The following is a 17,696-nucleotide window of genomic DNA, read 5'->3' on the forward strand; positions in this document are numbered from 1 at the left end:
CATGGCCTGAGCTGCCAACAGGTGGCAGGATGGCTCAGCTGAAAAAAAAAAAAGAGAGAGAAAAATCATGGCATCTACAAGAGAATGACAATTAAGGTTGAAAAGAGATTTCTTGACAGCAAGAAAGAAAACCAGAGAATGGCTTAATATCTTTAACGTGCTAAGAGGAAAGAGATCGACTATCAATCCAGAATTATATATCTATATCTATTTTTGAATAGTTTTCAAGAAGATAAAATAAATACTAAATCTTAGAGTTTATCAACAGACTTTTCATTAAAAGGCCTTCTTAAGGTTTTACAGGAAGAAAAAAAGGAATGGCGAAGAACGACACCCCTGCCCAAATACTGTGTATCAAATATTTAATTTGTGGCACTTGAAAAAAAAGAACCAAAATGATGGATAACTATAACCTATAAATCTAGAGTAGGATGATAAGAGTTAAAGTGTTTTAAGGTTCTACTGTTGGCAGTCAAGATTAAAATATTAACTTTAGAAGCAGAGGAAAATATCAGTACTACTTTGAAAAACAAAAGACAACAAAAACAGAAAAAGTATGTAATTCCCAAACCAGTAGGAAGCAAAAATTTAAGAAAAAGGAGCTCAACAAACCAAAAACCTTGATAAACTGAAAATAAAACATGGGAGGAGGGAAAAAAATGTTCACACTTATTTAGGCAGCTTATTTCGGAATTTAAGAACAAAAATAAGGAAAAACAAAAGAACTCATATATTTTGAAATGTATACAAATACATAGTTTGGAAATGCTAAGTTTTGTTTTCAACATACAAGCTTTATATAAATGAAAAGTTACCTTCCATATCTTCATATTCCTGATCTCCCACACTTAGGGTATATACGGTTTTCTTCTTCATGTCTCCTTGAAAAGGGGTTTCCTATAGGATGAATTATAATAGACTTTTTTATGTTTGCCATCTCCCAACATATAAAAAATAAACACCCAGAATTGTAAGAAGTTATTTTACACGTAAAAGAACACAGTGTAAGCCAAGCTTTTATGGATAATCCAGTACTCTTTTATACTCCTTGCCATCAAGTACACAGTCTTACTGAAAGGGAAAGCCTTATATAAGTATTAAGCAACAACAACAACTAAAAAATTATGTAGTCAGACATAAATACAATTGGAGCTCAGAAAAAGAGATTAATTTGGACTGGATTTTTCACTGAAGATAGGTTATGTATGTTGAGAAGTTCAAGGCATTTAAGGAAAACATAGCATGAAGGGAAAAAATAGCATTTAGCTAGGCCAATAAAGAACAAGAGTGCGTGAAAGTTAAAGGTGTGTGTGTGTGTGTGTGTGTGTGTGTGTGTGTGTGTGTACTAAAGAGGGATGGGCATGTATGCCAAGAAGTACATCTGAAAGATTACAGTGAGGGGTAATATAACACAATAAACAGAGCAATGTAAATCAAGTATGGTTAAATTATAGAGGGATTGGTAATGGTTGACTGAGAGGTTTAAATTCAATCTTATAGATTCCCCTGAAAAAGACTGACATGAAAAAAAATGATATAAATGAATCTCTTAAAAGAATGAGTTGCCAGCAAAGCACAGAATGAATTCTAGTGGAGAGAGATTAGAAGCTGGGAGATTTGCATAGCTAATGTAACTGGCTGCGAAGCAAATAGAAAAGCTAAAGAGCTGAAGTATCTCTGACATTTGGTAACTAAATAAGTACAGGGAAGGAATCAAAGATTATTCTGGCCTAGAGGACTAGAAAAATGGTGATTACAAGAGGGAAATGAGAAACGTGGGAAAGGAAATTAATTTGTTAGTCAAGAAGAACAAATTTATGAGGTAAAATTGTTTTTTTAAATCAACTCAGAATTCTTTCTTGAATTGATGCAAGACATGTGATTGCAATGAACTATTCAAATACATTTTGAAATATCTAGGCACAATAAATCACTAATTTCATCAGTTATCATTCTCCAATATATATGAAGTAATTTTTCTATTATTTTCTTAAATAATTTACACATGCTAGTTTCTATATTGAAGGTTATCTGCCCAGGAAAATTCCCTATTAGGTTAAATAAGGAGAAATGCAAAGGCCTGACCTTGGTTCAAAATTCAACTGTAAAGTAGAAGACTTAAAGAGTAGCACATGTAAGAATGATTTAAAGGTTTCACTGGATTAAAAAATTTGAAATGAGTGACTAAAGTGACTAAAAAAAAAAGCTAATTTGGGCTGGCCGAGTGGCGCATTGGTTAAAAGCTGGCTTGGGACACCAGAGGCCCCGGTTCGGATCCCACATATGAGGGCCAGTGACACTGCCCTCTACAGCTAAGATGCTGAACAACAGCTCAACCGGGAGCTGGGCTGCCTTGAGTCACTGGTGACGGCGGAGGCTGCAGCCCCTGTAGCAGTGGGTTGCCATAGCCAGCAGCCGCTGTGAGTGGCTGCCCAGAAGCCGGCGACTGATCTGCCTCGCCCAGGAAGAGCGCAATGATGGTGCAAACTTGGGCCAGTGAAGCGACATCCTCCACAACTAGACTGAAGAACAAAACGACAGCAACTTGTCTGTTCCCCTTACCCCAATTCCCCAGCGCTGTTACCATCTTCCAATTCCCCAATAAAAATCTTAAAAAAAAAAAAAAAGCTAATTCAATCACAGTGTTCCTATTTTAATAAAAGCAGAATGTCAAAAACAAGAGGAAAATTTCTCACTTAGCCTACCTGTACAACATTGATTTAGTCCTAATACTATTCTTTAGGGGTAAACAAAGAAATGATAAGTGTCCAGGGAAGATGACTAAAATGGTGACAGCCCTGGAAAACATATAATATGCAGAAAGGTAGAGTAGCAAGAACGTTTAGCATGGAAGAACAGAAATCTTAAGGAGAAGGTTAGCAGTTCTCTTCAAATGGAATGGGCTGTTCTGAAGGGAAGTAGAATAACTTATTAATGAAGATATTCAAAAAGAGGCCCAATGACCTCTTGTGGGATTTTTTTTTTTAACTCAAAGATTTATTGAGTGCTACAGGTATGCTATTAGGCAATGCCCTAAATATAGAACTGAATAAGACAGAAATTCACGCCTTTACATTCTAGTGGGGAAGATAAAATAAACAGAGTAAAATATCTGGTATGTTAAATGTTGGTAAGTGCTATTGAAAAAAGACAATACAATTATTTAAAAAAACATACTATTAGTATAGCTAACTAGTGAGAAAGTGGAGAAGCTGTTACTTCATACAGTCTTGAGGAAACGCCGTTCTGATAATGTGGGTGGGAAACGGAAATCTGAAAGAAGGGAAAGTTGTGTGAGTATCTAGAGGAATTCATTCCAAGCAGAAAGAACAGCAAATATGAGTCCAAAGGCAGAGTATGTCTGGTGTGTTGTATTCAAGGAACAAAAAGAGATAAATGTGGTTAGAACAGAGTGAAAGAGAGAAAAAGTAATAGATGAGAACAGAAAGATAACAGAACATAAAATCATGCAACACCGTACAGGCTAAGGTAAATATATTTGCTTCTTTGAGTGCGATGGGCCTGGAGGGGATTTTAAGCAGAGGAGGCAAAGGAAAGAGCTGGGGCCAGCCAGCAAGGAGACTACTGCAGAATCTAGAGGGAACATGACAGTGGCTTGTACCAGAGTACTAGCAGCAAGTGTTCAGATTCCAGTTGTGTTTTCAAAAATACAGCCATAAGGATTTGCTGATAAGATCGAATGTGAGGTATGTGTTAGACAGCAAGAGTCCGGGATAATTCCGAAGTATTCTGATGTGAGCAACTAGAAACGATGGAATTGCTGAGACAGAAGATTACTTTAAAAATATTAAAAGTCTTAAGTTACTAGTATCAATATTACCTGGGAACTTGTTATAAATGTAGGATACCTCAGGCACCACCCCAGACCTAGTGAATAATGTGCATTTTAGCAAGGTCTGTAAATGATTTATACGTATGTTAAAGCCTAAGAAACACTGCTTTAGACAACTTCCCAGTTTAGTTGATTTTACAGTCAGACTGTGCTCCTGTATGATCTATAATCTAGTGCAATTCTTTATTTGGGGAAAGTCATACTATACCCTCTCCCCCATTATCCTAAATACCTGAAAATAAAAAATATTTAAGTTGGAGTTAATTCAATGTGATAAAATGGTAAATTTGCAAATTAACAGTATTTTAAAAACCTAGGAAGTTTTCAGAAAACCTAGGAAGTTTAGCTGCATCCTTTCATGCAGCTAAATAATTTATGTCCCATTGGATGGTTAAATCTATGCTATTTTCACTTTTCCTCCCTTAAGAATATTAAGCTTACAGTATTTACATATTAATGTTATAACTTATATTTTACAATAAATAGTGTCTTCTCTATTTTAACTCATGCAATGAAATACATAAGTAATAGTTTATCACAAGAAGCTAAGAGACTTCCATCAAGTTACAGACTGACTTGTCTTATATGTTAGAAATCGGCTTAAGAAACTCTGTTCTAAATATTTACAAATTGTGTGCTTCTTCTGGAACATAGAACACATTAACTGTTTCCATACCTAAAAACAATTATGTCACATTACAAGTTTATTCATTCAAAATGACGGGGGTCTTAGCATTTCACTAGATGAAAGTCACAAGTTTCAGTTCAACAATTTGTAACTTGTTGATGTTTATCTGTTCTCTCTACCTACACTGTACTTTTTAATCTAAGAATCCAGGGTTTTTAATACCAGTTTTGCTTTCAACTTGTTGTAACAGGGACATAGGAATACAATACAGACTCATGGTCTTAGCCAGTAATTTATGGTCAATAAAAGACTTAAGAAATAAGCTATGGGTGGCCAGGACTATCCTTCCTTGTGGGTTTCCCGAAAAATTAGATATAACCCAATTTCACGATTAACTATATATGTCTCTATAATCATAAGTCATATTCTACCTAGACTACTTATTGTTCTACTAGTAAGTTCTCATAATTAATTATAAGTCAAACCTTTTTTTTTTTTAAGATTTTATTAGGGAATTGGGGAAGGGGAACAGCCAAGTTGTTGTCCTTCGATCTTAGTTGTGGAGGGTGCAGCTAGCTCAGCTCCAAGTCCAGTCGCCATCCAGCCACCCATCAGTAGCTCACGGCTGCTCAGCTCAAGGTGCCATGTTTATTCTTAGTTGCAGATGGGAATAGCCCACCATTCCATACAGGAGTCAAACCAGCAACCTTGTTGTTAGGAGCACATGCTCTCACCAGCTGAGCCATCCTGCCACCTGTTGGTAGCTCAGTGGCAGCTCAGCTTGGGCTCAGCTCACTGGCCCATGTGGGAATCAAACCGGTGACTGGTGCTCAGAGCTCACACTCTTAACCGAGCCACTGGGCAGGCCCAAACCTAATTCTTTTAATTTTGGTTTACCTCAAATAAATTTCAAAGAATGGATATTCATTCTAGGTTTTAAGTAAACTCCGTTTATTTTTCAGATGATTTTAATTTACAAATGTCACTCTTTAATGTCTCTTCCCAAATTCTACCTTTCCAAGCTAAAATATCTTTTAAGTCTATTATCCCTAATATAATGATCTTAAAGTACTTCTACCTTCCACATTGTCCTTTTCTATTGCCTCTGTTTTGTATTGAAAATACTATTACAAATAAGTTCATAAGGCAGTCTGGGAAGAATGAATGACCTAATCTTAAAATTTTATTTATCATAAAAGCCATCAACTTTTGGAATGTGGAATGAAAAAAAGCACTGATACAAAAGAGCTTTCAGGAACCTAAAACTCATTTTCCCACACAAACCCTGGAATGCATGGACATGAGAGTCCCAGGCCAGCCATTACAGTACATTCAAGTAACAGCAATGTATAAGACAGTTCAGTTCTCCAAAACAGTGCTGTCCAGTAGGGAATTGTTCTATCAAGCACTTGAAATGTAGCTAATGCAAGTTAAGAACTAATTTTTTTTTTTAAAGATTTTTATTGGGGAATTGGGGGGATGGGAACAGCGCTGGGGAGTTGGGGAAGGGGAACAGACAAGTTGCTGTCGTTTTTGGTCCTCAGTCCAGTTGCGGAGGACGCCGCTTCACTGGCCCAAGTTGGCACCATCATCGTGCCCTTCCCAGGCGAGGCAGATCAGTCACTGGCCTCCATGGCCGGCCGCCCACGCTGGCCGCTGGCCATACACAGCAGCCCACGGTAACCCACTGCCACAGGGGCTGCAGCCCACGCCGTCGCAGGCGACTCACAGCAGCCCAGCTCCAGGTTGAGCCACTGTTCAGCACCTCAGCTGCGGAGGGCTGTGTCACTGGCCCTCACATGTGGGATCCAAACCGGGGCTCCCTGGCATCCCAAGCCAGCTCTCAAACATCACACACTCAGCCAGCCCAAGAACTAAATTTTTATGTAAGCTTTAATTAAGTAGTCCAATGTGGCTACTGGTTACTGTACTGGACAGTGCAGCTCTAGGATATAACTACCACCCTCTATAAAAGAAAATTGCTTCAAGTTATAGCGGTGATATTAGCAATGTATTTTCTACTGTAGTAGTTGCCAGGGCACTTCAAGGAATCCAAGAAAGGACCAGAGGTTCCTGGTAATAGAAACTAAACTTTTTAGTTTTGGCTGGCTCCATTTAAAATTCCTGTCCTTCCCTTATCCCCATTTTTTCCTCTTCCAAAGTCTGTTTCCTTCCATCTACTATGAAACAGAACTCCTTTCCTTTCCAGTTCGCTTCAAACTTCCTCTTCTTGCTTCCTCCTACTGTCCTTCAAGCAAACCCACAATATCTAAAGATATCAACATCGTAGTTATGACTACAAATGTTGAGTCTGACAGACCTATGTTCAAATCCCAGCTCCATTTCCATGCAATAAATGGCTGTTATTATTACCACTCTTAGTAACAGAAAAATTGGGACAAGTAATAAAATTGCTGTTTGCCCTAAATAAAAGTGAAAGACAAAGGCAAACACAAGACTGAAAAAAAAAAAAGAAATCAACATTTCTGATTAATTGATCAAATCTAGTAATATTTTGTCAAAAGATTACAATCAAATCCTTTGGGTACAAAGAAAGAAGAGGGACATATGGTGGCCATGAGGAAGTTTAATTCTATTTCCCATCCCACTCCCAAGCCCAATCCTGCCATTACAGATTCTACTTACTGTAGAAGAGCACTGATATGACATTGGTAGCCAGGGTTGAATGAAGGAGATATTGGGAAAAAGTAAGAGCTGTCACTATGTTGATAACACTTAAGCCAAGGACAAGGCACACTTCATGAAGATGCTAAATACTATATTGATTTGTATGGCTAAGGTCTTTAGAGCGTTCACAGTAACTCTCAGAACCTCTCATAGTCTATTCCTCTTTATCCTTTATTTCCAACCTTCTATTCAAGATAAACCAGTCCCCAAATTCAATCCTGTGTCCAAAAAAATCAATTAAAAAAGGGGACATTCAGAAAGGTACTCTTGAGTGGTGTGTTGCAATGATTAATGACTGAAGCACTGGTGTCAGGCAAACCTATGTTTTATCACATTGTCAAGCAATAGTAAGTATTCAAATGTTAACCATTACTATTAATGCAGGGTCTTCCATCACAACCCTAGTCTTAAATAAAACCAGTAAGTGCCTCCCAATTACGTACTCAAAAATTTGATCCTACTTATAAGAATGTGATTTTCTCTTGGAGAAACCATAAACAACGCTATTTTTTATTGATGTCTAGGGAGGGATACTATCCATTATTGTAGACCAATGGTCAAAAAAACTGACTGTTTTTATAAATAAAGTTCTGTTGAATCACAGCCATGCTCATTCCTTTACATATTGCCTATGGCTGCTTTTGTGCTACAATGACCAAGTTGAATAACTGTGACAGAAACCATATACTCTGCAAAGCCTAAAAATAATTACAGTCTGGCCCGAAAAAGTTTGCCAACCCTATTAAAGACTATAGAAGATTGCCTAATTTGGAGATGTGGTTCAGTCTCATTACAGAGGGCCTCTCAAGCTTTCTTAAGTATAGGCACCTATCCACCTTTGTATTTAACCTGTACTCTGGCACAGCAGCTACTTATTACACATATGAGTCAATGGTTCTGCATTGTAGTCCTTCATTGCCTTTAAAATACCCCTGAAGGGTATGTGATTTTGTTGATTTATCTACATTTATTTTATCAATCTGACTTAAATAAACTATCATGAATATATGCTCTACTGCCTACAACTTGTTTACTTCAGAGTAAGGTTAAGGCAAATAACTCCTTCAGCTTGGAAGTTATTTCCTTTCCAGCTTCTTTGCTACATAAATCAACTGACTCTTGTTTCTGCTATGTCACTGTTGACTTTTTAATCCCTTGCAGAATACTCCCAAGTTTTTTTTTTCCTTACCTGATTTCCACCATTTAACAATTTTGTAAGACTTCTTTGCTTCAAGTTGGCTATTCTGACACGTTTTTATTTAGAATATCCTTCACCTACATATTTGATACTGGAGCTTTAATACTGTACTCTTCAGTATACAGACAGGGATGTTCCTTTAGCACAGGTTTTAGATAAACTCTGAGTTCAAATCTCAACGAGTCTGCAACTAGTTGTGTGACTGTAACCTCTTTAAAGCCTGTTTCCTCATCTATAAAATGGGAGATAACAGTAGTAACCACTTCAGTCAATTATAAAGGTTAAACTACATAATCACAAAATCCACTTAAAGTGCTTAGCACAAAAGAAGTACTCAACAACTAGCATACATGTACAAACACATGAAAAACTCCCCATCCCAAATGGATTTTAGATATATCATGATAAATCTGTATGACTCTAAGAATAGATTTTCATTATTCAAAAAAACTCCTGTATTTCAAAGAATATCCATATAGAAAAAGCTATGAGTAAAGTTTCACAAAATTTAAATTGTCAAATAGTTTCTCAAACAGATCTTATAGTATAAACATAAGTTCTTCATTCTACACTTACAATATTTATCAAGACTCTGGTTTATCTGCAAATAAAAATGTTGAACCAAGACACAAAATCTAGGACTCGAAAGTAAATAGTCCTAGGATTTTTGTAACCTATTTTCTACTTTATATAATTATAGGAGATGAAACACTTAAATGGTTATAACATGTGGCAACTCTAGTGAAAAAAAGGTCATGGTTAAGTGAAGCTGTAACTATTGGGTCATCGGAAAAGTCATGATGCATGTTTACAACAGATGGCGCTAGTTCATTTTTGGAAGTACTAGAGTCATTCGCATCTATGTTATTGCTATGTCATTTGACAGCTGACAGTTCTAGCTTCATTCTAAAAAAAAAAATTGAGCGATTTGGTTGAGTTTTGGAGATTTTATAACAAGTTGAAGATGGAAGACCAAACTATGCATTTTCGCCATACTTTATTGTTTTACTTCCATAAAGGGAATAACGTATGTCAAGCTTGTGAAAAGTTGCATAAAGTTTATGGTGACAATGCTCTACATGAACGTCAGTACCAACGATGGTTCACGAAATTCTGTGCTGGTGATTTTGATCTCAACAACGCTCCTTGGTCACGGAGGCCCACCGAGGTTGATGACGACAAAATAAAGGCATTGATCGAGTCAAACCCACGTTACACGACACGAGAGACTGCAGAGACACTGAACATCCATCATTCAAATGTTCACGACAACCTGAAGAAGCTGGGATACGTAAGCAAGCTCGATATTTGGGTTCCGCATGAACTCAAAGTTAAGTTCATTTGACGGCACATATAAACATCTGCAATATGCTCATTAAACATGAGGAAAACGGTTTTTTTGAAGCGACTGATAACTGGTGATGAGAAGTGGGTTGTTTACAACAATGTGGTGCGCAAACAGTCTTGATCCCAACGTGACGAGTCACCTCAAATGACATCGAAAGCAGACATTCATCAGAGAAAGGTTATGCTCTCAGTGTGATGGAATTTTAAAGGTGTCATATTTTTCGAGCTCCAAGGAACCAATCAATTCAAATGTGTACTGTCGGCAATTGGACAGTTTGAACGAATCCATCATCCAGAAATGTCCAGAACTTGTTAATTGTAAAGGAGTTGTGTTCCATCGCGACAACGTGAGACCACACACAAGTTTGATCACCCGTCAAAAATTATTGGAGCTTGGATGGGATGTGTTCCCACACCCACCATACTCGCCTGACCTTGCACCGTCAGACTTCTACTTGTTTCACTCTTTTCAAAACTCCTTGCATGGTATAACATTCAATTCAGATGAGGCTGTAAATCAGCACCTTGTTCAGTTTTTCACAAAGACAGGTCCTTCTATGAATGAAGAATTATGAAGCTCACTGAAAGATGGCAAAAGGTTATCGAACAAAACGGGCAATATATCACTGATTGATCTTTGTTCTTTATATAAATAAATGACCTTTGAAAAACAGACAAAATACGTCAAGACTTTTTAGACGACCCAATACAATATCCTAGGTGGTAGCTAAGAAAGTCATTTAAAGTGTTTAGTAAATATACAAATAGTCATAAGCCTTCTTACCCTTAATATTCTTCAGGTCGAGCAGTCACGTAATCAGTTTTCCATCAAACTTTTCTGGGGAGGGAATTATAAAAATTAGTCCCATTTCACTTTATTTTCACTCAGCTGCTCCTGATATTTAACTTGGGTTCAGAAGAAAACAGAATAGGGAAAGTATAAAGAATGACTTATTTCAGAGGGCAGCTGGATGTGAGAACAATTTATATAGAATGTAAGATATTTTGACAGAGTAACTGTATGCCTTCAGACATGAAGACACACATAAATACTGAAGGCCAACAATAAGGAAAACATTCAGTGAGGGAGATGCACAAGATTCAGCATACAGGAAAAAAACAATTTAAAACAAAGTAAGGAGAATTAGAAAACATCTATCCCAACGAGTAGGCTGGTTTTATCACCTAAGAAGGCAATTTAGAAAAAGATACACAAAACAATTTTAAACATCCCCAAAATTCAACAACTACTAGAATTTAAATTATTTCCTGAACTGAATATCTTAAGTATCATTTTTTTTAAATTGGGGAACAGTGTCAGCTCCAAGTCAAATAGTAGTTTCAAGCTAGTTGTGGAGGGCGTGGGGATCAAACCGGCAACCTTGGTGTTATGAGCACTGCGCTCTAACCAACTGAGCTAACCAGTCACCCCAAGATCTTAAGTATCCTTAACAAGTCATCACTTTTTTCTTTTTTCAAATAGGCCCCACACCAGACTCTCTACATTTCTACACCCTGTCTCTAATTTATTTATTCATTCAATAAATATTTAGTCAGTTCTCACAATTTTCTAGGTACCACTAGGCCTTAAGCACTGACACATCTGACAAAAACAAAAATCAACAATTACATTACAGTACAGCAGGTGCAGTAATGGAGGTAAGAAAAGGATATTACAGAAGCACACGAGAACCAAATTTTTTCAACATATGTTTTTGTAAAAAAAGGCTTTCCAACTGAGAACAAATGGATTAAAAATGTATTTTTTTAGCCCCCTGACCATGCATTTGCATCTTTTTTTTATTTTTTTATTTTTTTTTAGCTGAGCCATCCTGCTATACCTGTTGGCAGCTCAGCGGCAACTCAACTCAGGCTGGGCATCGAACCGCTGTTGCTCAGAGCTCACACTCTTGCGCAAGCTCTTAATCAACTGAGCCCATTTACATCTTTAAAGGACTAAAAACTGGATTGTCAATTTTAACATGATAGGATTTTAATTTTCAAAACAAAAGAAGGATACATGCAAATTAGAGCATAAAGGTCAGCTGATGCTCTGGCCATTTTAGACTTCCTCTATGGAAATGACCATTAGGTAAATAGAAAAGATACACCGAGCCTGACTCCACATCATAAAAGGCTTATGCCCAGAAGAAGCTTTCCAGACTTAAAGTATCTCTTCTCGTTCTTCAAATTTTATGAAACAGTATGTTTTCACACAATTATTTCAGTATAGTAATCATCTAACTGAACACCGTGAATTAAAAAAAATAACATAGGTTTTTAATAATGTGTCCCTTCAACACACCGATTTCTCTCTATGCATGATCACAGTAGTTACAGATTTTTTCCACATCACATTTTTCAGTTAAAAAATAAAATTCTTGGGCCAGCCGAGTGGCGCATTGGTTAAGAGCTAGCTTGGGACGCCAGCTCTGAGCAGCAGGGCCCTAGTTTGGATCTCACATGAGGGCCAGAGACACTGCCCTCTACAGCTAAGTTGGTGAACAACAGCTTGACCTGGAGCTGGGCTGCCATGAGTCGCTGGTGAGGGCGTAGGCTGCAGTGGAGCTGCAGTGGGCTGCTGTAAGCTACCATGAGTGGCCGGCAGCCGGTGTGAGCTGCCAAGTGCCGTCATGAGCGGCGATCCAGAGGTTGGCGACTGATCTGCCTCACCTAGGAAGAGTGCAATGATAATACCAACATGGGCCAGTGAAGCGACATCCTCCACAACTAGACTGAAAAACAAGAAGACAGCAACTTGTCTGTTCCCCTTCCCCGATTCCCCAACACTGTTCCCCTCCCCCAATTCCTCAATAAAATCTTTTAAAAAAATAAAAAAAATTCTTAATGAGGATAATGGAGAAACAGTAAATTAGGTATCTATTTATAAAACCAGCAACAAAATTTTTACTACCAAGTTTCAATTACATCCAACTTTATAACAATCAATAGTAAAACTGAAATGGATATCAAGCTCAGACGACTTTCAATTTTTGTTTTCATGGAATCATTTACATGCCACTAGGGTCTGAATATTTATACCCCCCCTTCATATGTTGAAATCCTAACCTCTAATGGTGATGGTATTTCCTTTGTTGCATTCATTTTTTTCTATTGTCTTTTTCCTTTAGTTCTGCTCTGATTTTTATTATTTCCTTCCTTCTGCTGACTCTGAGTTTCACTTGTTCTTCTTTTTCTAGTTCTTTAAGTTGTAATGTGAGGTTATCTGGTATTTTTCTTCTTTCTTGAGATAGGCCTGTAATGATATAAATTTCCCTCTTATTACTGTTTTTGCTGCATCCCAATAGTTTTGGTAGGATGAATTTTCATTCTCATTTGTTTTTATGTATCTTTTGATCCCTCCTCTTATTTCATCTTTGACCTAGTTGTTCTTTAAAAGTATGTTGTTTAAATTGTTTAAAGTATGTTGTTTTTCCTGCTGTCTTTTTTGCAGTTAATATACAATTTCAAACCCTTGTGATCAGAGAATATGCTTGGTATGATTTATTTTTATAAGCCACCCAATTTGCAGTACTTTCTTTTTTTTAAGATATTATTGGGGAATCCGGGAAGGCAAACAGCCAAGTTGTTGTCTTTCAATCTTAGCTGCAGGTGAGCGTAGCCCATCATCCCACATGGGAGTCAAACCCGAAACCTTGTTGCTAAGAACATACACTATAACCACTGAGCCATCCAGCCACCAGTCGTCAACTCAGCAGCTCAGATGGGGCACAATTCACTGGCCCATGTGCGAATCGAACTGGCGACCCTGTTACTCAGAGCTCACGCTCTTAACCAACTGAGCCACTGGGCCAGCCCTGCAGTACTTTCTTATAGCAGCTCAAACAGACTAAGACACATACTCTGCTTTCAGTTACTATTTCATGTCAGTCCGTGGAAATACTTTATACAATAGTTCAGTTTTTTAAAAGATTATCAGTGATTTGGTTGCTTGTCAGCAGCTGATCGATAACAGCAATTTCTAGGTATCTTTCATATTCAATTACTTCATTTCGGACCAATTCAGAAAAAGGCTTGCTTGTTTTCCAATCATCATTCACTGACGTACAAATAATCCTCTTATCTTGTTGCTCACCACATAAATGGAAAATAAGGAAGATGAAGTCACCCACAATTACAGGTCTTACAATAAAATCAGCTTCACACGCTTCAGGAGATCTTTAAAATTCTTGTTACGGTGTCTGCAATAGCGAGTGCCAAGAGTCCACTAACAATAAAGCATGTCACCTCATACTGAACTCCATGATGACCAGTAACGTCATTATTGAAACAAATTATTTTTAAAAGGTTAAAATAAAGGATAAAACATTTCCAAAGTGAAAGGCAAGCCAGAAATCCTCAGGGAGAAAACAGGGATTAAATTGAAAATAAAAAAAGTTTTTTAAATGTAATATAATTATGGAAAATTAGAGTTCATGAAAACTATGCTCGAAAAGAAATTAATTTTCCTTTTTCCTTCTACATTTAATGTAGCATCATCTCAACATCATCTTACACATGGCAGGATCACATATATGTTGAAAAAAATGCTAGAATATAATTGACAAGCCATATTTAACTGTGAAATAAGAAGATTTAAAGTTGCCATTACATTCTAAAGTAGAAAATAAGTGAGACTGGGGAGTTCTGGGTAAGACAGAGTAAGCACATTCCACCCTGTTACTCTCACTCAAACTATAAAACCCAGACAGAATAAATGAAGCAGCTAACTGAAAATCTGAAAGTAAATAATAGCAGGTGGATTGGGGAAGAGCCCAGAATCTGATATATTATCAAACTGGCAGTGAGTTTCTATTTTTTCCCATCCAGTTTTACCCTTAGTTTGGGTTTAATGGAACCTGAAACCTAGAAAGTGGCCATTGGTAACAACAGAGAGCAAGAGCTCTAGGAAAAACTCTCTAGGTTGGTCCTAGGAGTGGGAAAGGGGTCTCCTAATGCTCATAAAAAAGTGAGGGAAATCTGTCTCTATTTTTTTTTTTCTCTGTTCTTCATTCCCCATGTCCCTTTTCCCAAGCAATCCTGTAGTGGTGATAGCTACAACAGTGGCAGCATCAGGGCCAGCAGCAGTCTAAAGCTCTGAGGGAGAGGAGCCATCCTCGCTGACTGAAGGAACTCGGGCCTAATCGCATTTATTTTTCTCCTGTTTTCATATCACTGGGCTCCAGGTGCCAACTGTGGAAAGTATACACCATAGTGGAGTAAATGAAGGCCAAGCTTTCTAGCTAAAAGACAGAAAAGGGAGGGCCCAGAAGTCTAGAAAATACCATGGATATAACAGAAAAGAGCTTGAGAAAAATAACCTATAAATTGTTTATGAACTTCTAGCTCACCCTGAGCTTCACATGCATAAATTTAACCATAGCAGCATACCATAGACTCTAAACACTAAAATATAGGATAAACCCCCTTACAGGTCACAGATTGGCTACTGGGTAGTGTTCATATGAAAAAAAATCCAAATAGTACTGCAAAACTTTTAAAAACAGAACTAAGATTAAAACTACAACCTACAGAAAGCTGGTTGGAACCGTGGACTAAACTCAACTGCCTGCTAGAACAAAAATATCAACATTCTACACAGCATTTAAAAAAGACACTAAGTTTTATGACATAGTGTTCAAAACACAACCCAAAATTACTTGGCATAGAGAGAACAAGGAAAATCTCAAACTCATGTGGGAAAATATAACCAATAGAACCAAAACCAAGATGACACAATTATTAGAGCACTGGGTGAATTACCTGACAAAGATTTTTAAAGCAGGTACAAAAATGCTCCAATAAGAGCAAATAGTCCTGAAACAAATGGAAAGCTAGAAAATCACAGCAAAGAAACAGATGATATAAAGAACCACCAAATAGAAAATACACTGAACAGACTCAACAGCAGAATGGAAAGTCAGTGAACGTGAAGAATCCAATCTGAACAGCAGAGAAAATATTTTTTAAAAGCTTATTAATAGAACCCTAACACTAACCCTAAAAAAAAAAAAAAAAAAAGAGCTTTTGGTTTCTTCTTCTCTAAAAAGGAACTTCCTATTGTAGGATTCTTATGGGAATAAACTGAAAATGAAAAAAAAAAAAAAGATTAGTGCCATATAATCACAACATAATGGGGTAAGGGAAAAGACCTACATGGTGGTAAAGTTTTTCTACATTTCATTTGAAGTCATAAAATACTGACTCTAAGAAGACTATGAAACTATAAGTATAATATATAAGAATTATATATTACAATCCCTAGAGCAACCACTAAAAATGTATATATAGGCAAAAAACAATAAATTTAAATGGAATCCTAAAAAATGTTCAAATAACCCAAAGAAAGAGGTTACAGAAGAATAAAAACAGAAGGAACAAACAGAAAATAAAATGGCAAACCTAATCCCAAATATATCAGTAGTTAAAATATGTGAGGTACAGTGAAAGCATTATAGCATTAAAGAGCTTAAATCAGAAGAGGTTTCAAATCAATGATCTAAACCAGTGGTTCTCAACCTTCCTAATGCTGCAACCCCTTAATACAGTTCCTCATGTTGTGGTGACCCTCAACCATACTCCATCCATATTGCTACTCTATAACTGTAATTTTGCTACTGTTATGAATCGTAATATAAATATCTTTTTGTTTTCCGATGGTCTTAGGCGACCCACAGGTTGAGAACCACTGATCTAAACGTCTACCTTAAGAAACTAGAAAAAGCAAAATATATACAAAGCAGACAGAAGGAAGGAAATAAAGAGAGCAAAATTCAATGAAATTAAACAGAAAAATAGAGAAAAATCAATAAAACCAAAAGCTCTTTCTTTGAACAGATCAATAAAATGTAAACCTCTAGCAAGACTGATTAAGTAGATAGACTAGCATTGAACAGCCCTAGTGCTATTTAAAGAAATTGAATTTGTACTTAAAAAGTTTTCAAAAAAAAAAAAAATCTCCAGGCCCAGATAATTTCCCTGGTGAATTTTACTAAACACTTAAAGAAGAAATAACATGAGTTCAACACAATCTCTTCCAAAAAATGGAAGATAAATACTTTTGAACTCACTTTATGAGTCCAGCATTACCATACCAAAACCAGATGAAGACAGTACAAGAAAACAACAAATTGCTATACTGGATTTCATAAAAATAAACAAACTATGGTAATACAAACTGACAGTTACATGGGGGTATAATGTACTGCATAGGGAATTATAGTCCGTAATACAGTAATAACTATGGCGTGACAGTTACTAGAGTGATCACAACGTAAGGTATATAAATGCCTAATCACTATGTTATACACTTGAAAATAATGTCAACTACAATAAAAAAATTTTAAAACCTATGGTACTCATCCATACAATGGAATACCATTCAGCCATAAAAAGGAATGGACTAGTGTTTTCACTCAACAACTTGGATGAATTTAAAAAGCAATATACTACCGAATAAAAGAAGCCAGTATCAAAGAAAGTTCCATACTACTCAATTACATTCATATGACATTCTCAAAAGGTCAAAGCTGTAGTGATGAAGAACTATTATCAGTGGTTGTCTGGGTTAGGGTAAGGTTTGATTAAAAAGAGAGCATGAGTGAGTTTTTTGGGGGTGATAGAACCATTCTAAATCCTGATTCTGGGGCCGGCCGAGTGGCTCAGTTGGTTAAGAGTTTGCTTAAGAGTGTGAGCTCTGACCAACAGGGTTGCCGGTTCGATTTCCACATGGGCCAGTGAGCTGCACTCAAGCTGAGCTGCCACTGAGCTGCCAACGCTGTTGGCAGGATGGCTCAGCTGGTGAGAGCACGTGCTCCTAACAACAAGATTGCCTGTTCAACTCCCGCATGGGATGGTGGGCTACTACGCCTGCCCGCAACGAAAGACTGAACTCAGCACCATGAGCTGAGCTGCCGCCTGGGTGGCTCAGTGGACAGAGTGTGCATTCTTTTTTTTTTTTTTTTTTTTTTTTTTTTTTTTTT

General features: G+C 37.0%; 1 protein-coding gene across 5 annotated transcripts in view; it reads right to left on the reverse strand.

Annotated features, from left to right (window-relative positions):
• SCAF11 (SR-related CTD associated factor 11) overlaps nucleotides 1–17,696 on the reverse strand; it is a 76,621-nt gene that overhangs the window by 47,336 nt on the left and 11,589 nt on the right. For 3 of the 5 annotated variants that reach the window (XM_019653075.1, XM_019653073.1, XM_019653068.1), the window contains exons 2-3: nucleotides 10,499–10,552; nucleotides 816–897 (exon numbers count right to left, since the gene is read on the reverse strand). In XM_019653075.1, coding sequence (XP_019508620.1) covers nucleotides 816–876 — 61 coding nt within the window. In that variant the 5' untranslated portion in view covers nucleotides 877–897; nucleotides 10,499–10,552. Of the gene's footprint in view, nucleotides 1–815; nucleotides 898–10,498; nucleotides 10,553–12,783; nucleotides 12,879–17,696 lie in introns of those variants that run through there. The other 2 variants (XM_019653069.1, XM_019653070.1) reach the window with 2 other exon arrangements.

The sequence above is a fragment of the Hipposideros armiger genome, unplaced genomic scaffold, assembly GCF_001890085.2.
Source record: "Hipposideros armiger isolate ML-2016 unplaced genomic scaffold, ASM189008v1 scaffold_194, whole genome shotgun sequence".
Taxonomy (NCBI): Eukaryota; Metazoa; Chordata; class Mammalia; order Chiroptera; family Hipposideridae; genus Hipposideros; species Hipposideros armiger.